The 22,428-nt window shown below is 45.1% G+C and overlaps 1 protein-coding gene across 2 annotated transcripts; it reads left to right on the top strand.

Moving 5' to 3' along the window:
- The first annotated feature begins 7,405 nt into the window (after positions 1 to 7,405).
- On the top strand, positions 7,406 to 21,157 carry LOC140208654 (uncharacterized). Of its 2 annotated transcripts, none has more exons than XM_072277499.1 (2): positions 7,406 to 7,432; positions 12,618 to 21,157. In XM_072277499.1, the coding sequence occupies exon 2, from the start codon at positions 12,954 to 12,956 to the stop codon at positions 13,824 to 13,826; it is 873 nt and encodes a 290-aa protein (XP_072133600.1). In that variant the 5' UTR covers positions 7,406 to 7,432; positions 12,618 to 12,953; the 3' UTR covers positions 13,827 to 21,157. The 2 variants fall into 2 exon arrangements, with proteins under 2 accessions (XP_072133600.1, XP_072133599.1); XM_072277498.1 differs by having other exon boundaries at positions 7,415 to 7,789.
- Positions 21,158 to 22,428: the final 1,271 nt, after the last annotated feature.

Genomic DNA, 22,428 nt, shown 5'->3' on the forward strand with positions numbered 1-22,428 from the left:
TGGGAAGTTCACATCTACAGATGTGCTGGGCTGTCCGCACCACTCTCTGCAGGTTCCTGCGATTAAGGGAAGTACAGTTCCCATACCAGGCAGTGATGCAGCCAGTCAGGATGCTCTCAGTTGTGTCCCTGTAGAAAGACCTTCGGATTTGGAGCCCCATCCCAAACTTCTTCAGCCGTCTGAGGTGAAAGAGGTGCTGGTGTGCTTTTTTCACAACACAGCCGGTATGTACAGACCGTGTGAGATCCTCGGTGATGTTTATTCCGAGGAACTTAAAGCTGTTCACCCTCTCAACCCCAGATCCATTGATGTCAATAGGGGTTAGCCTGTCTCCATTCCTCCTGTCGTCCACAATCAGCTCCTTTGTTTTTGTGACAATGAGGGAGAGTTTGTTTTCTTGACACCAGTCAGATGTTGTTCAGACCTCAGATAGAGTCAGCGATCAAATGGTTGAGCATGGTGCGATGAATGTGCTGAGCTATGTATATCACAATGCAAGAAGCATCGTAGGAAAGCCAGATGAGCTCAGGACAGGGAATTATGATATTGTAGCCATTACTGGGACTTGGTTGCACCCAACAGTCTGAGGGATTTAGAGGAAAAAATTTGTAGAGAGATCGCAGACCGTGCCAAGAAACAAAGATGACCTTAATCAGTACCTAGAATTCCCAACGTACGCCTTCTTAATCACAGAGTCAACCTGCGTAGCAGCTTTGAGTGACTTATGGACTCGCACCACAAGATCCCTCTGATCCTCTACACTGCCAAGAGTCTCACCATTAGTACTATATTCTGCCATCATATTTGACCTACGAAAGTGAACCACCTCACACTTATCTGGGTTGAATTCCATCTTCTACTTCTCAGCCCAGTTTTGCATCCTATCAATGTCTGCTGTAATCTCTGACAGCCCTCCACACTATCCACAACACCTCCAACCTTTGTGTCATCAGCAAATTTACTAACCCATCCCTCCACTTCCTCATCCAGGTCATTTATAAAAATCACAAAGAGTAGGGGTCCCAGAACAGATCCCTGAGGCACACCACTGGTCACCGACCTCCATGAAGAATATGACCTGTCTACAACCACTCTTTGCCTTCTGTGGGCAAGCCAGATCTGGATCCACAAAGCAATCTCCCCTTGGATCCCAGGCCTCCTTACTTTCTCAATAAGCCTTGCATGGTGTACCTTATCAAATCCAACGTTCTTCTGATGTTAGCCTTAAACTAGACTGATGTTTAATATTGTGGATCTGTAAAAGATAAATCAGTTCTGTTTCAAATCTCATGTCACAGATACTTACTGTCTCTACCACACTCACTCTGTACACTAGAGAGGCCACTCAGTCCGTCTGGTCCCTGCCCATGTTTCTGTTCCATATCAGTATTGTAAAATCTAGCCCTGTTGTTCACTTCACCTCTCACTCTCCCCATGATGACAGGTTGCAACTAGTCACTACTCTGCAGGAGAAGAGATTTCCCTTGAATTTCATAGAATCATAGAAATCTAGAGCAGATTACAGGCCCCTCAGCTCACAATGTTGTGCCAATCATGTAACCTACTCCAGAAACTGCCTGGAATTTCCCGACCGCATTGCCCTCTATTTTCCTAAGCTCCATGTACCTGTCTATTGGTAATCATTTTCCAATGTTCTATAGATTCAGGATCAGTTCCTGTGGATTGGAGGGTAGCTAATGTTATCCCACTTTTGAAGAAAGGAGGGAGTGAGAAAACAGGCAATTATAGAAACATAGAAAATAGGTGCAGGAGTAGGCCATTCGGCCCTTCAAGCCTGCACCGCCATTTATTATGATCATGGCTGATCATCCAACTCAGAACACTGCCCCAGCCTTCCCTCCATACCCCCTGACCCCCGTAGCCACAAGGGCCATATCTAACTCCCTCTTAAATATAGCCAATGAACTGGCCTCAACTGTTTCCTGTGGCAGAGAATTCCACAGATTCACCACTCTCTGTGTGAAGAAGTTTTTCCTAATCTCAGTCCTAAAAGGCTTCCCCTCTATCCTCAAACTGTGACCCCTCGTTCTGGACTTCCCCAATATCGGGAACAATCTTCCTGCATCTAGCCTGTCCAATCCCTTTAGGATCTTATACGTTTCAATCAGATCCCCCCTCAATCTTCTAAATTCCAACGAGTACAAGCCCAGTTCATCCATTCTTTCTTCATATGAAAGTCCTGCCATCCCAGGAATCAATCTGGTGAACCTTCTCTGTACTCCCTCTATGGCAAGGATGTCTTTCCTCAGATTAGGGGACCAAAACTGCACACAATACTCCAGGTGTGGTCTCACCAAGGCCTTGTACAACTGCAGTAGTACCTCCCTGCTCCTGTACTCAAATCCTCTCGCTATAAATGCCAGCATACCATTCGCCTTTTTCACTACCTGCTGTACCTGCATGCCCACTTTCAATGACTGGTGTATAATGACACCCAGGTCACGTTGCACCTCCCCTTTTTCTAATCGACCACCATTCAGATAATAATCTGTTTTCCTATTTTTGCCACCAAAGTGGATAACTTCACATTTATCCACATTAAATTGCATCTGCCATGAATTTGCCCACTCACCCAACCTATCCAAGTCACCCTGCATCCTCTTAGCATCCTCCTCACAGCTAACACTGCCACCCAGCTTCGTGTCATCCGCAAACTTGGAGATGCTGCATTTAATTCCCTCATCCAAGTCATTAATATATATTGTAAACAATTGGGGTCCCAGCACTGAGCCTTGCAGTACCCCACTAGTCACCGCCTGCCATTCTGAAAAGGTCCCGTTTATTCCCACTCTTTGCTTCCTGTCTGCTAACCAATTCTCCACCCACACCAATACCTTACCCCCAATACCGTGTGTTTTAAGTTTGCACACTAATCTCCTGTGTGGGACCTTGTCAAAAGCCTTCTGAAAATCCAAATATACCACATCCACTGGTTCTCCCCTATCCACTCTACTAGTTACATCCTCAAAAAATTCTATGAAATTCGTCAGACATGATTTTCCTTTCACAAATCCATGCTGACTTTGTCCGATCATTTCACCGCTTTCCAAATGTACTGTTATCACATCCTTGATAACTGACTCCAGCAGTTTCCCCACCACCGACGTTAGGCTAACCGGTCTATAATTCCCCGGTTTCTCTCTCCCTCCTTTTTTAAAAAGTGGAGTTACATTAGCCACCCTCCAATCCTCAGGAACTAGTCCAGAATCTAACGAGTTTTGAAAAATTATCACTAATGCATCCACTATTTCTTGGGCTACTTCCTTAAGCACCCTGGGATGCAGACCATCTGGCCCTGGGGATTTATCTGCCTTCAATCCCTTCAATTTACCTAACACCACTTCCCTACTAACATGTATTTCGCTCAGTTCCTCCATCTCACTGGACCCTCTGTCCCCTACTATTTCTGGAAGTTTATTTATGTCCTCCTCAGTGAAGACAGAACCAAAGTAATTATTCAATTGGTCTGCCATGTCCTTGCTCCCCATAATCAATTCACCTGTTTCTGCCTGCAGGGGACCTACATTTGTCTTTACCAGTCTTTTCCTTTTTACATATCTATAAAAGCTTTTACAGTCTGTTTTTATGTTGCCTGCCAGTCTTCTCTCATAATCTTTTTTCCCCTTCCTAATCAAGCCCTTTGTCCTCCTCTGCTGAACTCTGAATTTCTCCCAGTCCTCAGGTGAGCCAATTTCTCTGGCTAATTTGTATGCTGCTTCTTTGGAATTGATACTATCCCTAATTTCTCTTGTCAGCCACGGGTGCACTACCTTCCTTGATTTATTCTTTTGCCAAACTGGGATGAACATTTGTTGCAGTTCATCCATGCAACCTTTAAATGCTTGCCATTGCATATCCACCGTCAATCCTTTAAGTGTCATTTGCCAGTCTATCTTAGCTAATTCACGTCTCATACCTTCAAAGTTACCCCTCTTTAAGTTCAGAACCTTTGTTTCTGAATTAACTATGTCACTCTCCATCTTAATGAAGAATTCCCCAATATTATGGTCACTCTTACCCAAGGGGCCTCTCACAACAAGATTGCTAATTAACCCTTCCTCATTGCTCAAAACCCAGTCCAGAATAGCCTGCTCTCTAGTTGGTTCCTCGACATGTTGGTTCAAAAAACCATCCCGCATACATTCCAAGAAATCCTCTTCCTCAGCACCTTTACCAATTTGGTTCACCCAATCTACATGTAGATTGAAGTCACCCAATATAACTGCTGTTCCTTTATTGCACACATTTCTAATTTCCTGTTTAATACCATCTCTGACCTCACTACTACTGTTAGGTGGCCTGTACACAACTCCCACCAGTGTCTTCTGCCCCTTAGTGTTACGCAGCTCTACCCATATCGATTCCACATCTTCCCGGCTTATGTCCTTCCTTTCTATTGCGTTAATCTCTTCTTTAACCAGCAACGCCACCTCACCTCCCCTTCCTTCATGTCTATCCCTCCTGAATATTGAATATCCCTGAACGTTGAGCTCCCATCCCTGGTCACCCTGGAGCCATGTCTCTGTGATTCCAACTATATCATAATCGTTAATAACAATCTGCACTTTCAATTCATCCACCTTATTACGAATGCTCCTTGCATTGACACACAAAGCCTTCAGGCGCTCTTTTACAACTCTCTTAGCCCTTATACAATTATGCTGAAAAGTGGCCCTTTTTAATGCTTGCCCTGGATTTGTCGGCCTGCCACTTTTACTTTTCTCCATAGTACTTTTTGTTTCTACCCTCACTTTATACCCCTCTGTCTCTCTGCACTGGTTCCCATCCCCCTGTAGTGAACTAACCTCCTCACGCCTAGCCTCTTTAATTTGATTCCCACCCCCCAACCGTTCAAGTTTAAAGTCACCTCAGTAGCCCCCGCTAATTTCCCTGCCAGGATATTGGTCCCCCTAGGATTCAAGTACCCCCTAGGATTATAGACCAGTTAGTCTGACATCAGTGGTGGGGAAGATGCTGGAATCAATTGTAAAAGATGTAATAGTTGCACATTTGGATAGCAGTGGCAGGATAGGTCCCAGTCAACATGGATTTACGATGGGAAAATGATGCTTGACTAATCTTCTGGAATTTTTTGAGAACGTAACTATGAAAATGGACATGGGAAAGCCAGTGGATGTAGTGTACCTAGACTTTCGGGAAGCCTTTGATAAGGTCCCACGTAGGAGGTTAGTGTGCAAAATTAGAACAAATGGTATTCGGGGTAGGGTACTGACATGGATAGAAAATTGGTTGGCAGACAGGAAACAAAGAGTAGGGATTAATGTGTCCTTTTCAGGCAGTGACCAGTGGGGTACCGCAAGGCTCGGTGCTGGGACCGCAGCTATTTACAATATACATTAATGATTTAGATGAAGGGATTAAAAGTAACATTAGCAAATTTGCAGATGACACAAATCTGGGTGGCAGTGTGAAATGTGAGCAGGACGTTATGAGAATGCAGGGTGACTTGGACAGGTTGGGTGAGTGGGCAGATGCACGGCAGGTGCAGTTTAATGTGAATAAATGTGAGGTTATCCACTTTGGTGGCAAGAACAGGAAGGCAGATTACTATCTAAATGGTGTTAAGTTAGGAAAAGGGGAAGTACAAGGAGATTGAGGTGTCCTTGTTCATCAGTCACTGAAAGTAAGCATGCAGGTGCAGCAGGCAATGAAGAAAGCTAATGGCATGCTGGCCTTCATAACAAGGGGAATTGAGTATAAGAGCAAAGAGGTCCTTCTGCAATTGTACAGGCCCTGGTGAGACCACACCTGGAATATTGTGTACAGTTTTGGTCTCCAAATTTGTGGAAGGACATTCCAGCTATTGAGGGAGTGTAGCATAGTTTCACAAGGTTAATTCCCGGGATGGTGGGACTGTCATATGTTGAAAGATTGGAGCGACTGGGGTTATATACGCTGGAATTTAGAAGGATGAGAGGGGATCTGATTGAAACGTATAAGGTTATTAAGGGATTGGACACGCTAGAGGCAGGAAACATGTTCTCGATGTTCGGGCAGTCCAGAACCAGAGGCCACAGTTTAAGAATAAGGGGTATACAATTTAGAACAGAGTTGAGGAAAGACTTTTTCACCCAGAGGGTTGTGGTTCTGTGGATTGCTCTGCCTCAGAAGGCAGTGGAGACCAATTCTCTGGATTCTTTCAAAAAAGAGTTAGATAGAGCTCTTAAATATAGCAGAGTGAAGGGATATGGGGAGAAGGCAGGAACTGGATACTGATTGTGGATGATCAGCCATGATCACAGTGAATGGTGGTTCTGACTCTAAGGGCCGAATGGCCTACTCCTGCACCTATTGTCGATTGTCTAAGAGTATCTTAAAAGACCCTATTGTATCCACGTCTACCAATGTCTCTGGCTGTGCATTCCACACACCCACCACTCTTTGACATCTCCTGTGCGCCTGCTTCCAAGCACCTTAAAACTATGCCCCTCGTGTTAGGCATTTCAGCCCTGGGAAAAAGCCTCTGGCTATCCACACGACCAATATCTCTCATCATCTTATACACCTGCATGAATTCCCTGCATGATTTTCTCCAGGCTGAATAAGACGATGAGCTCCCTGTGTATTTGAAGTTCTTCAGCGCTGTGAAATAATTTAGCTGAACTCCTTTGCTGCTCTTTTCAAAGTTTTCGGTCATTTTCACTAATTTCAAAGGACTGTGCCTCAGACAGCTGGGTTGTTGCAATGCGCCTCTAAAGTCTGACAGCAGACTAGCAAATGATTCTTTGATGGAGCAGAGTCAGAAACCAATGAGATGTCGGCCTGAGTCAGGGCTTTGAGGCTCCAGAGAGAGATGGGGTCTAGAGTTTATGAGGAGGAGGAGGAATCAGACCAGCAGGATGTGTCTACAAATGAAACATTTGGAAACTGATTGATTGAAAAAAAAAGTTGGTTAATTTCTCCAAAATACTGGAAGAAATCAGCAGACCTGGCAACAGATGTGGAGAGGAATAAGAAGATAACATTCAGGCCGAACCCTTTCAGCATGCCTGGACTATGTACTCCTCTGCTTAGTCGCTACCTGAACTGCAGAGTTCCTCCAGCATTTTGTGTGTGTATGTCTCTGTACTTCCAGCAACTGCAGAATCTGTTGTGTTTTATATCTACGTTAGTAAGAGGATTGTACTTTGGCATTTGATACACGTTGATATTGAGTATATTGTTTATGGGAGCCGCTTTCTTCGTTAAAACAGCTGCTGAACAAAAAAAAACTTAGGTATGGACATGGAACAGGTGCTTACAGAAACTTGTAATGGCGCCGTGATTACCCATAAATCCCTGCATTAGAAATTTCGCCGAAGCACCGATCAAATGCGCAGGCGTAAAGGTTGTGACGTTTCGAATATCGCGCATGCGCGCAGTACGGTGGGCCTAAGTAGATCGGCTGCAGGTAAGAGGGAGTGTCCGGGGGTTAGTAGGGGGTTTCAACACCGACTTCGGGACAATTGCTGTTAATTCCGGACTCCGTGACCCGCAATCCCGGGATAGTCCTGCTCTCTTCCCTCTCTCTCAGCCCCACCATCCGTACACGGGCCCCGGGGAGCTTCCGGCTGATGAGGGAATGGGAACCGATGGGTCTCTCAGACAGAGCTGAGCTCCAGCTGTCTAAATGCAAGGATCGGGAACTCGGAGAAAGGGAACAAAATCTTTTACATCAGCTGTTGAGAAAATCACCTTTGTTCTGCCTCCAGTCACAAACAAGAGAAAATCTGCAGAGAGGACACAGTTTTAAGGCGCTTGGAAGCAGGTACGAAGGAGATGTCAGGGGTGTTGTGTTCTTTATACGTACCGTGGGTTACTAATAACAAACCATATTCTGCAGAATTGAACTTGTATTTAACAGCAGAAAAAAACAAGTTTTACACTGCCATGCTTCTCTATCATTCTTCATTTCTGCTCATGCTGGGAACTCTGTCCAGTCACGTCCTGACACGTGATATCACCACAAGGGGTAAGTTTTTTTACACAGAGTGGTGAGTGCGTGGAATGGGCTGCGGCAGCTGTGATGAAGCCGAATACAATAGGGTCTTTTAAGAGGCTCCTGGATAGGTACACGGCGTGTAGAAGAATACAGGGCTATGGGGAACTCTAGGGAATTTCTGAAGTAAATAATGTTCAGCACAGCGTTGTGGGCCGAAGGGCCTGTATTGTGCTGTATTGTATTGTGTTGTATAAATGGGGAAGTCACTTACCCATGACCTCTGGTTGTCGTCCCACCCAACATCAGTGGAAAAAGCTGCTTGCATTTACCCTATCTATACCCTCATACCTTTTGTACACTTCCAACAAATCCTCAAAGCAATGTATGATTTCCTTGTTTATGCTTAGAGCCTTTTTTAGGTGTATAGGATGATGAGGGGCATTGATCATGTGGATAGCCAGAGGCTTTTCCCAGGGCTGAAATGGCCAACATGAGGGGCGTAGCTTTAAGCTGCTTGGAAATAGGTACCGAGGGGATGGCAGGGGTAAGTTTTTTATACAGAGAGTGCTGGGTGCGTGGAATGCACTGCCTGCAGTGGTGGTCGAGCCAGATACAAGAGGGTCTTTTAACAGCCTCTTAGATAGGTACATGGAGCTTAGAAACATAGAGGTCCATGTGCTAGGGAAATTCCAGGCAGTTTCTAGAGTAAGTTTCATAGTTGGCACATCATTGTGGGCTGAATGGCCTGGAATATGCTGTAGATTTCTATGTTGTATGTTGAACTGCGAAATAACTTTGGCTATCCTACAATCCTCTGATAATCCCCCGTCACTAAGGATGATTTAATTATCTCTGCTAGGGCCCCAACAATTTCTGCACTACCTCCCGTAGGGTCCGAGGGAGCACCTTGTCATGCCCTGAAGATTTATCCACCCTAATCTGCCTCAGGATAGCAAACATCTCCTTTTCTTTAATCTGTACAGGTCCCATGATTTTAATGCCACTTTTCCACACTCTCATTGACACTGTGTCCATCTCCTGAGTAAATGAGATGAAAAAAATATTTAAGATCTCCCCCATCTGCTTTGGTTCCACACGTGGATTGCCACTTCAGTCTTCCAGAGGACCAATTTTGTGCCTTGCAATTCTTTTGCTTTTAATCTATCTCCAGAATCCCTGAGGATTATCCTTTATCTCTTCTGTGAGGGGAATCTCATGCTTTCTTTCAACCATCCTGAATTATTTCTTATGTGTCCTCTTGCATTTCTTATACTCCATAAGAACCTACCTGCCTATCCTTGTTATGCAACTCCATTTTGTGCTTCACCAGGTTCTCAATATCACTTGAAAACCAAGAGATACAGTTTCTATCTTTACCTTTTATTCTGACAAGCACATACCCACTTTGTTCTTACAAAATTTTGCTTTGAAGTCCTCAATTTACCAAGCTCACCTTTGCCATAAAGCAGCCTGTCCCAGTCCACAGTTGCCAGATGCTGGTGTCATAATTTCAGTGTTGTTCCATGCCCTGAACACATCTGCCTTTCCTACACTGCTCCTTGTATTGAAATGTACAGGATTGAGCATATTCACTGCACCATGCTCAACTTTTTCATTCCTGAATTTGTCTGAGGACTGAACAACATCTGTCTCCACAACCTCTCCACTATCTGTTCTGTTATTCAGGGCTCTATTCCCCCTGCAACTTTAGCTTAACCCCCCCCCCCTTACCCCTACCTCCCACCATACAGCTCTATCACCCCTTTGGCTTTCCTCTCCCAGATCAATAAAAAGGAGGTGCACACCAGGTACAGGCAGATAGGAACAAATGGGGTACTTATGAAGTACAGGAAATTCAAGTGAACACTTATGAAAGAAATAAAAGAAGGCGTGAGGTTGCCCCAGCAGTCAAAGTGAAGGAGAATCCTCAGGGATTCTGCAGATATATTATGAGTGAAAAGATTGCAAGGGAAAAAATTAATCCTCTGCAAGATCAGAATGGTAATCCATATGAGGAGACAAAATAGATGTGGGAGATTTTTTTTGCATCCGTATTTACACAGGAGATGGTCACAGAGTCTATAGAAGTGAGGCAAAGCACCATCAACTTCATGGACCCTGTACAGATTACAGAGGTGGAGGTGTTTGCTGTCTTAAGGCAAATTAGCGTGGATAAATACCCAGGGCCTGACAAGTTGTTCCCTGGGACTCTGCGGCAGACAACTGCAGAAATTGTTGGGGCCCATGCGCAGATATTTAAATCAACCTTAGTGACAGGTGAGGTACTGGAGGATTGGAGGACAGCCAATGTTGTTCCGCTGTTCAAGAAAGGCTCTAAAGTAAACTAAGAGATTGTACATTGGTGAGCTTGACATCAGTAGTGGGAAAGCTATTGGAACGTGTGTGCAGGAACCGGATATATACTGTAAGTACTTGGATAGATGTGGACTGATTAAGGATAGACAGCATGGCTTTGTGCACGGTAGGTAATGTCTAACCAATCTTACAGAGCCTTTTGAGGAAGTTATCAGGAAAGTGGATGAAGGCAAGGCAGTGGATGTTGTCTACATGGACTTTAGCAAGGCACTTGACAAAGTCTCATATGGAAGGTTGGTCAAGAAGGTTCAGTCACTCAGCATTCAGGATGAGATAGTAAATTGGATGAGACACTGGCTTTGTGAGAAGCCAGTGTGTGGTAGCAGATGGTTGCCTCTCTGACTGGAAGCCTGTGACTAGTGGTGTGCCACAGGGATCAGTGCTGGATCTGTTATTATTTGTCATCTATGTCAGTAATCTGGATGTTAACATGGTTAGCTGGATCAGCAAATTTGTGGCTGACATCAAGATTGGTGGTGTAGTGGACAGCGAGGAAGACTATCATGGCTTGCAGTGTGATCTGGACCCGCTGGAAAAGTGGGTTGAGAAATGGAAAATGGAATTTAATGCAGACAAGTGCGAAGTGTTGCACTTTGGTGGGACCTACCAGGGTTGGTCTTACACAGTGACTGGTCGGGCACTGAGAAGTGTTGTAGAAGAAATGAATCTGAGAATACAGGTCTATATTTCACTGAAAGTGGTATCACAGTTTGATAGGGATGGAAAGAAAGATTTTGGGACATTGGCCTTCATAAACCAAATTACTGAGTACAGGAGATGATGTGATGTTGGTGTTGTACAAGACATTGGTGAGGCCGAATTTGGAGTGTTGGGTCCAGTTTTGGTCACTGTTACGTACCCCGTAACTGGGTTGCCAAACCAGCAGAAATGGATCACTCAGTTGGAGTCTGGATTACTGGAACTAAGAAAGTTTTATTAAAGGAATAAGCAACACAGTACCCTAATAGTAAGGATATAAATGCAACAGGTTAGCAATGAATAAACACACATGTACACAGAACTAGGATAATAGGATCAATCAAGCTCTATCGCAGTCTAGGGGTAAAATGATCAATCACAAGTGACAGAGTTCAATTTAGTTCATTTCGCAGTAATCGCTTTTGTGCCGTTGAAGAGAGAGAGAGAGAGAGAACGAATGAATATTCAAATCGGATTCCAAACAGACCTTCGATATTCCTCACAGTTAGCTTTCGGGCGAGCCCTTTGTAATGTCTTCTGAGGTCACCGACTGTGACCCCTCCGTTTCAGACATGATCGTTCTTCTGCGGTGAACCTAGCACCCAGGCAAGGGCGGACCCACACACCTGGTTCCCGCCGACCGTAACTTTCCACCCTGTGCGTCTATGGCTGGTCCCGCGATCAGCCCCCCAAAACTCCACCGACTTGTGGGGGCGCACCGCTTCCAGGGTCTCGTTACCTCGTGGTGTCGTGAGTGGTGTCTATTGCCTTAGCGAACCTGTCCCTTTTTATCCCCCCTGTTGGGGTATCGCCTGTCCATCAGACTTCAAACAGTTCAGGGTTTCAAAGCAGCCGGTCTTGACAATACTCAGACCGGTGTCTCCTTCCGTTAAACTCTCTCGTCTCTTCATTAACATTTCCAAATGTTGCTCCATTGTCTTACTTATCTCTCCTCCTGAAGACAGGTGGCAGATCAACTGACGATCCCACTGCTGATAGCACAGGACAGTCAACATCTCAGTCTTTGCACACCTTTGTCACATCACCAACCTACAGGAAGATGTAAAAGAGGTTGAAAGAGTTCAGGGAAAGTTCGCAAGGATGTTGCCAGGTCTGGAGGACTTGGGTTATAAGGAAAGATTGAACAGGATGGGGCTTTATTCCTTGGAATGTAAAAGATTGAGGGGAGATTTGATGGAGGTGTGCCAAAATTATGAGGGTTATAGTTAGGGTAAATGCAAGCTGGCTTTTTCCACTGAGATTTGGTGGGACTCCAACCAGAGGCCACGGATTAAGGGTGACGTTGAAACATGAAGGGGAACATGAGGGGAAACTTTTTCACACAGATGGTCATCCAGGTGTGGAATGAGCAGACAGTCCAACTGGTGCATGCGAGCTCAATTTCAACATGTAAGAGGTTTGTATAGGTACCTGGATGGTAGGGGTACAGGGGTAGACAGTTTAAATAGTTCAACACAAACTAGATGGGCCAAATGGCCTGTTTCTGTGTTGTACTTTTCTATGACTCTGTGACAAGAACATGAAATAATATTAATATTCATTTAATTCCTTTTAACAGCTGTGCAGACCAACCATTCATCTGGGCAGAAGATGTTTTCATGGCTTTAAAACTGTGGCACTTTATATTGACAGTAGATAAAAGAAAATCCCAGCTGTACGTCAACAAAGGGGAAACCCATTCATCTGCTCAGACAGTGGGAATGGATTCAGTCGGTCATCTCAACTGAAGGTACATCAGCAAGTTCACACTGGGACAAGGCCATTCACCTGTTCTGTGTGTGAGAAGGGATTCAGTCGGTCTTCCCACCTGTGGACACACCAATCAGTTCACCCTGGGCAGAGGCTGGTCATCTGCTGAATTTGTGGGGAATGTTTCGCTCGGTTATCTGACCTAATGGCTCACCAGCGAGTTCACACCGGGGATCGGCTGTTCACCTGCTCAGACTGTGGGAAGGGATTCACTAAATCATGTAAACTGAAGGTACATCAGCGAGTTCACACGGGAGAGAGGCCGTTCACCTGCTCAGACTGTGGGAAGGGATTCACTAAATCATGTAAACTGAAGGTACATCAGCGAGTTCACACTGGAGAGCGGCCATTCACCTGCTCAGACTGTGGGAAGGGATTTACTGTGTCATCTCAGTTACTGAGACACCAGTCAGTTCACACTGGGGAGAGGCCATTCACCTGCTCAGACTGTGGGAAGGGATTCATTCAGTCATCTCAACTGAAGGTACATCAGAGAGTTCACACCAGGGAGAGACCGTTCACCTGCTCAGTCTGTGGGAAGGGATTCACTTGCTCATTTAATCTGAAGGTACACCAGCGAGTTCACACTGGGGAGAGGCCGTTCACCTGCTCAGACTGTGGGAAGGGATTCAAACTGTTCGCTCACCTACTGACACATCAGCGAGTTCACACTGGGGAGAGGCCGTTCACCTGCTCAGACTGTGGGAAGGGATTCACTCAGTCATATCAACTGAAGGTACATCAGCGAATTCACACTGGGGTGAGGCCGTTCACCTGCTCAGTGTGTGGGAAGGGATTTACAAAGTCATCTGCTGTACTGAGACACCAGTCAGTTCACAATGGGGAGAGGCCATTCATCTGCTCAGTGTGTGGGAAGGGATTCATAGAGTCATCTCAACTGAAGATACATCAGCGAGTTCACACTGGGGAGAGGCCGTTCACCTGCTCAGACTGTGGGAAGGGATTCACTTGCTCATCTCATCTACTGAGACACCAGTCAGTTCACACCAGGGAGTGACCATTTACTTGCTCAGTCTGTGGGAAGGGATTCAATTGGTCATTTCACCTGCTGACACACAGGGAAATGGCCGTTCACCTGCTCTGTCCGTGGGAAGGGATTCATTACGTCATCTCAACTGAAGGAACATCAGCGAGTCCACACTGGGTCGAGGTTGATCACCTGCTCGGACTGTGGGAAGAAATTCTCTCAGCCAAATCAACCAATTGGGCATCACTGAGTTCACACCGGGGAGAGGCCGTTCACCTACTGTGAATGTGGTGAAGGATTTGTGGTGGACATGGACTATGCCTTTAAATGAGAGAGAGAGAGAAACTGTCTACAGTACTGCTGCCTGCTTCTTGGTTGCCATGGTGAGAGAGAGGCGGAGTTATGTGATGGACAGTTCGATGTTCACAGTTGCTTCTTGGTTGCCATGGTAAGAGAGAGGCGGAGTTATGTGATGGACAGTTCAATGTTCACAGTTGCTTGGTTGCCATGGTGAGAGAGAGGCGGAGTTATGTGATGGACAGTTCGATGTTCACAGTTGCTTCTTGGTTGCCATGGTGAGAGAGAGGCGGAGTTATGTGATGGACAGTTCGATGTTCACAGTTGTTTCGTAGCGTGTTTATTTAAGCAAGGTCAGATGACTCTCCCAGAGACACACAGTGGGACACCGGTTACAGCGACCGGTCAGTGAAAGGAGGCCAGTGACAGAGGAGTCACTGGGTGGAACTTTCGAGTGCCCACAAGCGAGGATTGAGGATCGATCTGGGGAGTCGATCAGTGGCTATCACGGTGTGTGTAAGGGCTGACCCTGTGGAGGCTACCGGTGTGTCTACCCTCGCCTGGGTGGTAGCTCACCCTCGAAGACGGTCCCCTTAGTGATAAGCTGCGTTTGGCTAACTCAAGAGTGGATTTGGAGCCTGACGACGGAAGATCAATGGGACCTGTTTACTCGTTCTTCTCCTAGTGTGGTTTTCACCTTGGATTACAAATACCCCATTCTCTCTCTCTCTCACACCAATTGAACTGAACTTCCTTACATTACCATTGTAAGACTTTAACTCTTGTCACCCGAGCTTTAACGAGTTTGGGAATTATATTTACACACAAGTATATGCATAACACTGCTAACTTTTGATTTACCTGGTTTAAGTTACTATATTAAGTAGTTACTAATATATAGTAGTTTTTAATATCAAAACCAGACTCCAGGTGTGCTCTATTGCTGCTGGTTCATTTAAACCGCTGCATTTACGTAACATAATTGCGGCCTGCGTCCGGGATATGAACAAATTGTTTGGGGGCTGAATTGATTGATTAATGATCGATCTGATTGGGGAAATCCCCTTTGATTTGTCTGAGTGGAAGATCAGCAGCAATGGAGGTTGATGGGTTTCTGACAAAGACAACTCCTGAAGCATTGGATGGCGCAAAGAGGGTTGTGCTGTTGGAAATTGATCAGAAATTAAAACTTCAGGTGAGCACTAAAATGAGGAAGGCTCAGATACAGACATTAATAGTGGAGTATTATGTATCTAAGGAAGTGTTTGATGGATATGTGACAGGGGAGTATTGTGTATCTAAGGAAGTGTTTGACGGAGATGTGACACTGGTGTATTATGTATCTAAGGAAGTGTTTGACGGAGATGTGACGGGAGTATTATGTATCTGAGGAAGTGTTTGACGGAAATGTGACAGCGGAGTATTATCTATCTAAGGAAGGTTTGACGGAGATGTGTCAGCGGAGTATTATGTATCTGAGGAAGTGTTTGACAGAGATGTGACAGCGGAGTATTATCTATCTAAGGAAGGTTTGACGGAGATGTGTTGGAAATGTTTGCTGAAAGTAAACCTACTGAGACTGAGCTTCAGCTCCAGTTAGAAAAATTAAAGAGAGAGGCTGAGGATAAGCAAAGACAGCATGAGTTACGACTAAAACAGTTTGAGGCTGAGGAAGCGGACAAACAGAGGAAAGAGGCAGAAAGACAGAGGTGGTTCAAGGTGGAGAGATGGCCGCAAGGAGGTCCAGTGCCAGACCTTGGTGAGAGGTTTAGTGCCCGTTGAGAAGTTAAGTTGGTACCTCCATTTGATGAAGCAGAAGTTGATGAGTCCTTCTTGCATTTTGAAAAAGTGGCTCAGAATCGAAGGTGGCCGAAAGACAGCTGGGCTGTTGTGTTACAAAGTGTAATTCAGGGGAAAGCCCAGCAAGGGTAGTCTGCCCTAACACTTGAAGAGGCAGCTAATTATGACTCAGTGAAAGAGGCTGTGCTCAAGCCTTATGAGTTGGTTCCGGACGCTTACAGACAAAAGTTTAGAGATTTGAGGAAATCTGGCAACCAAACATATGTGGAATTTGCCAATGAGAAGTCTGTGTACTTCAATCGTTGGTGCACCTCTGTTGGGGTAAATGAGGATATTAACAACTTGAAAGAGTTGGTTTTGATCGAAGAATTCAAAAGGTGCGTCCCTGATGACATAAAGCTGTATTTAGATGAAAAGGATGCTGCCACTTTGCAGGAGTCTGCTAGATTAGCAGATGAGCTTGTTTTGACCCACAAGGTGAAGTTTACCTCGGATGAGAGCTTCCAAGAGAGTAGCTGGGATGACCAGGGTAAACTAGAAGTGGAAGCTGGGACTAGTGATGAAAGCCTGGAAGAGGAGGCAGTTCCAGTTGCCTGGGTTCAGGTTGTTGAAGCATCTGTAAATCCGCAGGATGCTGAGCGTTGTGTTGAAGCTCAGTTAAAACCTGAAATGTCTGATTTGGTTGGAAGGGAATTCAGTCCTTTTGTGAAGTCTGGATTGGTTTCAGGACCCTTGGTCTTGCTGAGGGAACAGTGGTTTGATGAGAAAGTGGGTGTTATTCTGTTAAATTGAGTTTTGGAATTTGAAAATAAACAACGGGGTTGTTTTTTCAAGTTTGTGGTTTGGAGAGACAGGGCTTGGAGATCTCTCAAAACAAAGTGGAGTGTTATTTTGACCAGGAGAGACCATCTGCGGATGTTGTCATAGGAACATACGGAACCAAAGGTCTTGGGGAATGGAACAAATGATTTGTTTGAAATTTGGGTTGAGCATCGATCCAGGGTATTGATAAGTGACTCTCACAAGCAGACACACAGTGGCAGTGGGTGGAAGCCGTTGCAGAGAAGTGGGGAGGAAGGTTTGAAACAAAGAACTGAGTGACAAGGGGTCACTGTTTGGACTCTCCCAACAGCCCACAAGGGTGGGTTTGGTTATTGATTCCAGCGAATACGAATGTGTGATTGTCACATAGTTTGATCCACTGGAGTGGGTCTTTCTGGTTGGGGAATAACATTTGTGAATACCACTTCTGTTTTACCCTTGCCTGGGCGTGGTAGTCCACTGGAAGACGGTATCCCTGTGGTAAATCACTGCTGGAGTTACTTCGTACGTCGTGGAACTGGACAAGTGGCTATCACGTTGTGTGACTGGGGCAACCCTGTGGAATCTACCTGTGTGTGTTACCCTTGCCTGGGTGGTAGTTCCCCCCGAACACGCTACCCCTGTGATAAGCTATCTTTTGGTGATGATGCATAAGTGGATTCTGGTTGAGTAACCTGTGGTCACCACTTTGGGATGACCTGTAGCTGAATTCGGGTGTGGTGTTGTGGTAACCACTCGTGTCAAAAGGATATTCCGTGAAGATCACTGTAGGAGATACTTCGTGTGTGGATCTGGGAACGACAGAGATAAAACCTGCAGCTATTTTTATCCAGTTTATCATCGAGGAAAACAATGTAATTGCCTTCTCTTGACATTCACCTTTGGGATACAAAGGTAGGGCTGTCAGTACCATTGACCTCTGTCTCGGGACTGCCGCAGGTGAAGTTTCGCCGAAGCCTTACTTGAAGTATGTGTCTGATATGAAGAAGGAGCTGCAAAGGCTTATGAGTTGGCTGGGGAGGCAGCTGCCAAGAAGAATCGGAGAAATAAGAAGAGGTGTGACTAGAAAGTGAAGTTCTCCCAACTCCTGCCGGCAGACTGAGTCCTCGTAAGGAATTTGGGATTTCCTGGGAAGCACAGGTTGGCTGATCGCTGGTCGGGCACACCCTATCTGGTGGAGAGTCAGTTGCCCGACTTACCGTTTTCCAAGTGCAGCCCGAGGATGGGAAGGGGCCGGTCAAGATTCTCCATCGGAATCATCTGTCGCCCCTGGGGTGAGATGTACAGGTGGAACGGGAGCCCCAGGTGCCGGCTACAACCAGTACTGGGACTCTGCGTCCACGTGGGATGGAGGAAGAGCCCACACCGGGAGAGACGGGCCCGCTCAGAGGAGGATGATGACTCGGACAACTGGTGCATGTGGCTGTTCGCTGAGGCCCCCATGATTGAGGGGGAGGCTCCTGGCCCTTCCCCCACTGGGTTAGACGGGGTAAGGGTGGCTACTGATGGACCGTCAGGGGTACCACAGGGCGTTGGAGAGGATGATGTGGGGCCCGAGTGAGAGATAGAGGGTTCCGAGGTGCAGAGGGGTTTGGGTGACCGCTCGCAGGAGGGTTCGCCTCATAGTTTCCATGAGTCTCCTGTAATGTCCGAGGTGGAGGAGTTCGAGGAGGGAGTACACAGGTCACAGAGAAGTAAGGACCCCCCACATAGGTTGGCCTTGATAGCGCCCAGGGAACAGGGTGTGATCTCCACTGTTTCGGGGAGTTATGTCACTGCTTTCTGCACTTGGGTTGGGCTCTGTGTTTTGCAGGAAGGGTTGGCAAATTATCTGAGTGTCATGAGGACATGACTGAATTCTGTGGGGGGAGAATGTAGGCTCTCATTACCATTAACTGTGGTGTTAGCTGTTCAGGCTAACAGAATGGCTTCTCTGTAATGTCACTTAATGCTGTCATGGGTTTCTGTAGCCGAAATGTTTGAGTTAGATTATTTAGATTATGAGGACACTCAGTCCTCGTTTATTGTCATTTAGAAATACATGCATTAAGAAATGATACAATGTTCCTCCAGAGTGATATCACAAAAAAAAAGGACAAACCAAAGACTAACACTGACAAGACCACATAGTTATAACATATAGTTACAGCAGTGCAAAGCAATACCATAATTTGATGAAGAGCAGACCATGGGCACGGTAAAAAAAAGTCTCAAAGTTCCAATCGACTCCCGATAGCAGGCGGCAAAAGGGAGAAATTCTCCCTGCCGTAAACCTCCATGTGCTGACAACAGCCGATGCATTGGAAGCATCCGACCACAGCCAACTCTGAGCCTGTCCGAAAACTTTGAGCCTCCGACCAGCCCCTCCGATACAGCCTCCTGACCACCATCCTCTGCCGAGCGCTTCGACCCCACCCCGGCCACCGAGCAACAAGCAAAGCCGAGGATTCCGGGCCTTCTCCTCCAGAGATTCCAGATCACACGGTAGCAGCGGTAGTGAAGAAGGCATTTCAGAAGTTTCTCCAGATGTTCCTCCGTGCTCTCACGTCTGTCTCCATCAAATCAGGATTGTGCACGGCACCTGACTTGACAGATTACAGGTATCACCACCGGAGTAGCTGCTGCACGCTGCGTCACGCCGCCATCTTCTCCTCCTCCTGCCGATATGGGTGGAACTAATCACTGGAGAATTGTTATGCTATCTTGTATGTCTGAGCTGAGTGGGAGTTCGCCATCTTTTTCGGGAGGCGAGCGAGGAGGCCGGACGTGTGAGGAGTGGACAGCGGTTCCAGGGTGACGGATACTGGAAGTCGGCGGTTCGGACGGTGGCCGAGGGCTCAAAGGGTCGTTGTGGTTGGAACCGGAGGTGTGAGCTCCAACGTATTAAAACATTATGTGCACAAACTGATAAACTTACTGCTTTGGTGCCTTTAGGTTATGTGTTTCTACTAACCCATCACTAAGAAATAACAAAAACTGTAATTACTTACTCGCCTTTGGTGTATTGTCTGATATTTGTGTTGGGAGCATTACACCGTATTTACACCGAAGTATTGCACTATTGGCAGGGTGACAGCAGTTCACCGTAGGCGAACGGGGGTAAATTGGGGCACAGACATTACACAAACATCTCTCATCAATTAACCTGAGGATTGAACTGAACTTCCTTACATAACATTGCTAACTTTTGATTTGCCTGGTTTAAGTTACTATATTAAGTAGTTACTAATAAATAGTGGTTTTTAACATTAAAAACAGACTCCAGGTCTGCTCTATTGCTGCTGGTTCATTTAACCCGTCACGGGGTACGTAACAAGCCTCTCCTTCTCTAATGTCAGGATGAATTTTATCATATTGAGATCACTTGCCCTGAAGGGTTCTTTGAACTTAAGTGACCTAATTAATTCTGGTTCATTACAACACCCAATCCAGAATAGCTGATCCCCAAGAGGGCTCAACCATGAGCTGCTCTAAAAAAGCATCTTGTTGGTATTCTAGGAATTCCTCCTCTTGAGACCAATACCATCCTCATTTTCCTAATCACCTGCATGATAATCCCCCATGTAACATTGCCCTTTTGGCATGCATTTTCTATCTCCCATTGTCATTTGTGGAAAACATACTACTGTTTGGAGGTCTCTATACAATTCCCATCAGGGATTTTTTTTTTTTACATTTGCTGTTCCTTTATCCACCCACAGAGATTCTACACCTTCCAACCCTATGCCACGTCTTTCGAATGATCTTATTTAGTATTTTACCAACAGAGCCACACAACCCCACTACCAGCTTGTTCTTTCAAGAAACATATAAGTATCTGGGAAACAAGAGGACCTGCAGATGCTAGAAATCTAGAGAACTACACACAAAGTGCTGGAGGAGCTCAGCATGTCAGGCAGCATCTATGGATGGGAATCAACATTTCGGGCCAAGACGCTTCATCGGGACTCTTGATACCCACATATTTGGAATATCAACAAGCAAAGACAATAGAAAGTAGTGTGAAATAGGGAAAACCTTTGACAAAATTTAGTCAAGGCTTAAAAAAAACCTGCCAAACCGAGATCAATTGTTAACAAATACAACAAAGGCAATAAACACTTTCATCAATACCAACATTGACTTTTTTTAATGAAAATATTTCAATCAGTAAAATTTACAAAGATAAATAAGAACTGAAATGACAACTTTAGAAAAGACTATTTACACTCAAACCCACTTAGATTAACACTACCTTGGACAGATGGAGGAAGAGAAATAACACACTTGGAAAAAAAAAATCACACAACAGTCAGATAAAACTTCGGAGTATATATTTTCACGAAAACTGAACCGGACTTAACAGTCTGTGTGTATATATGCAATTGTGATAAGAAATACAGACCAGAAACTTAAATGAGAGGCTAACTCAGAAAAATGAATCATCACTATGGAAGAAAAGATCAACCAGATGTTGACAAGGAAGCATCGAGCACCTGACTGAGAGTTGGAGATCTCTTCCCAGAAACAGAGGGGTTCCTTGCAGAAATACAGGACAAGGTGGTTAAGAAAAATAAGAAAAAAATCAAAACTACATGCAAACGTTGTACAATACAAACAAGCAAGGCAATAAATGCAGGGAATAACAAGAGAAATCAGACACAATCCAACACATTCCAGGATCCTGCAGCAGTTGAACTCAATTTGATTACAATCAAGTGGCAAATATCATTCACCAGAATCTTGCTTAAAAATACAAACTTATGAATGACCTTCATCACTTCATTAAGGCAAAATATATTCGAGCCTGATCCAGTTTTAGAGTCAAAATCTCACAAAGTATATGATAATCAATACATTATTTCAGATAGGGCAATCCATAATAACCATCCGAATATAATATTACAGGATAAACAAGCAGGAACAACTCCCTCAATAGATATAACCATTCCCACCACACACATGTGCCTCGACCAGTGGAGCACCTCACACTGGGATCTTTTTTTTTAAATTACTTTATTTACAATTTTCAATTTTACAAAGACAAAATGTATTGAAGATAAAACAATACCAAGGAAATACAGTACCAGGTGGAGCACGGACAAAACAAATTGAAAACAGAAAACAAAAAGGCTGCCAGACAATTTACAAGATTGCTTAAATAAACTTTCAGAAAAGGAGTGGACACAATAGTAACATCACGGTTTCTCTGTAGCAGAAATGTTTAGGTTATGACTGGAGATAACAGGGTTTTGGAGTGCGGGGCTATCCAATGACAGAAATGTTCTCTCTTGTGAGCCTGGAAGAGAGATTTTCGTGGTCTTTTGCTGGGGAGAGATGAGAAGACGCGAATGGAGAGAGTGGACTCTTTTTCTTTTTTTTTGTTTTCTTTACTAACCCTATAGCCAAAGTCAGAATTATAAAGCTCAATCGTTTAATCACATATTGTGTACTGTTTGTTATTTCAGGGAACTGATTTGTAACAGGGAAGACATCGCACAGCATCCACCCAAATGAGATTTCTTAAGCTTCGTTGGGCTGGGGGGGCTATCACCCCCTATATTAAGCTGCTAGCTGAAGCAATAGTTACATTTGACAAGATGACTGAGTGAATCGCTTCCACATTCACAGCAGGTGAACAGCAACTCCCCAGTGTGAACCTGGTAGTGTGTCATAGGGATAGATAACTGAATGAATCCATTCCCACATTCACAGCAGGTGAATGGCCTCTCCT

Source organism: Mobula birostris, chromosome 13 (genome assembly GCF_030028105.1).
Source record: "Mobula birostris isolate sMobBir1 chromosome 13, sMobBir1.hap1, whole genome shotgun sequence".
NCBI lineage: Eukaryota > Metazoa > Chordata > Chondrichthyes > Myliobatiformes > Myliobatidae > Mobula > Mobula birostris.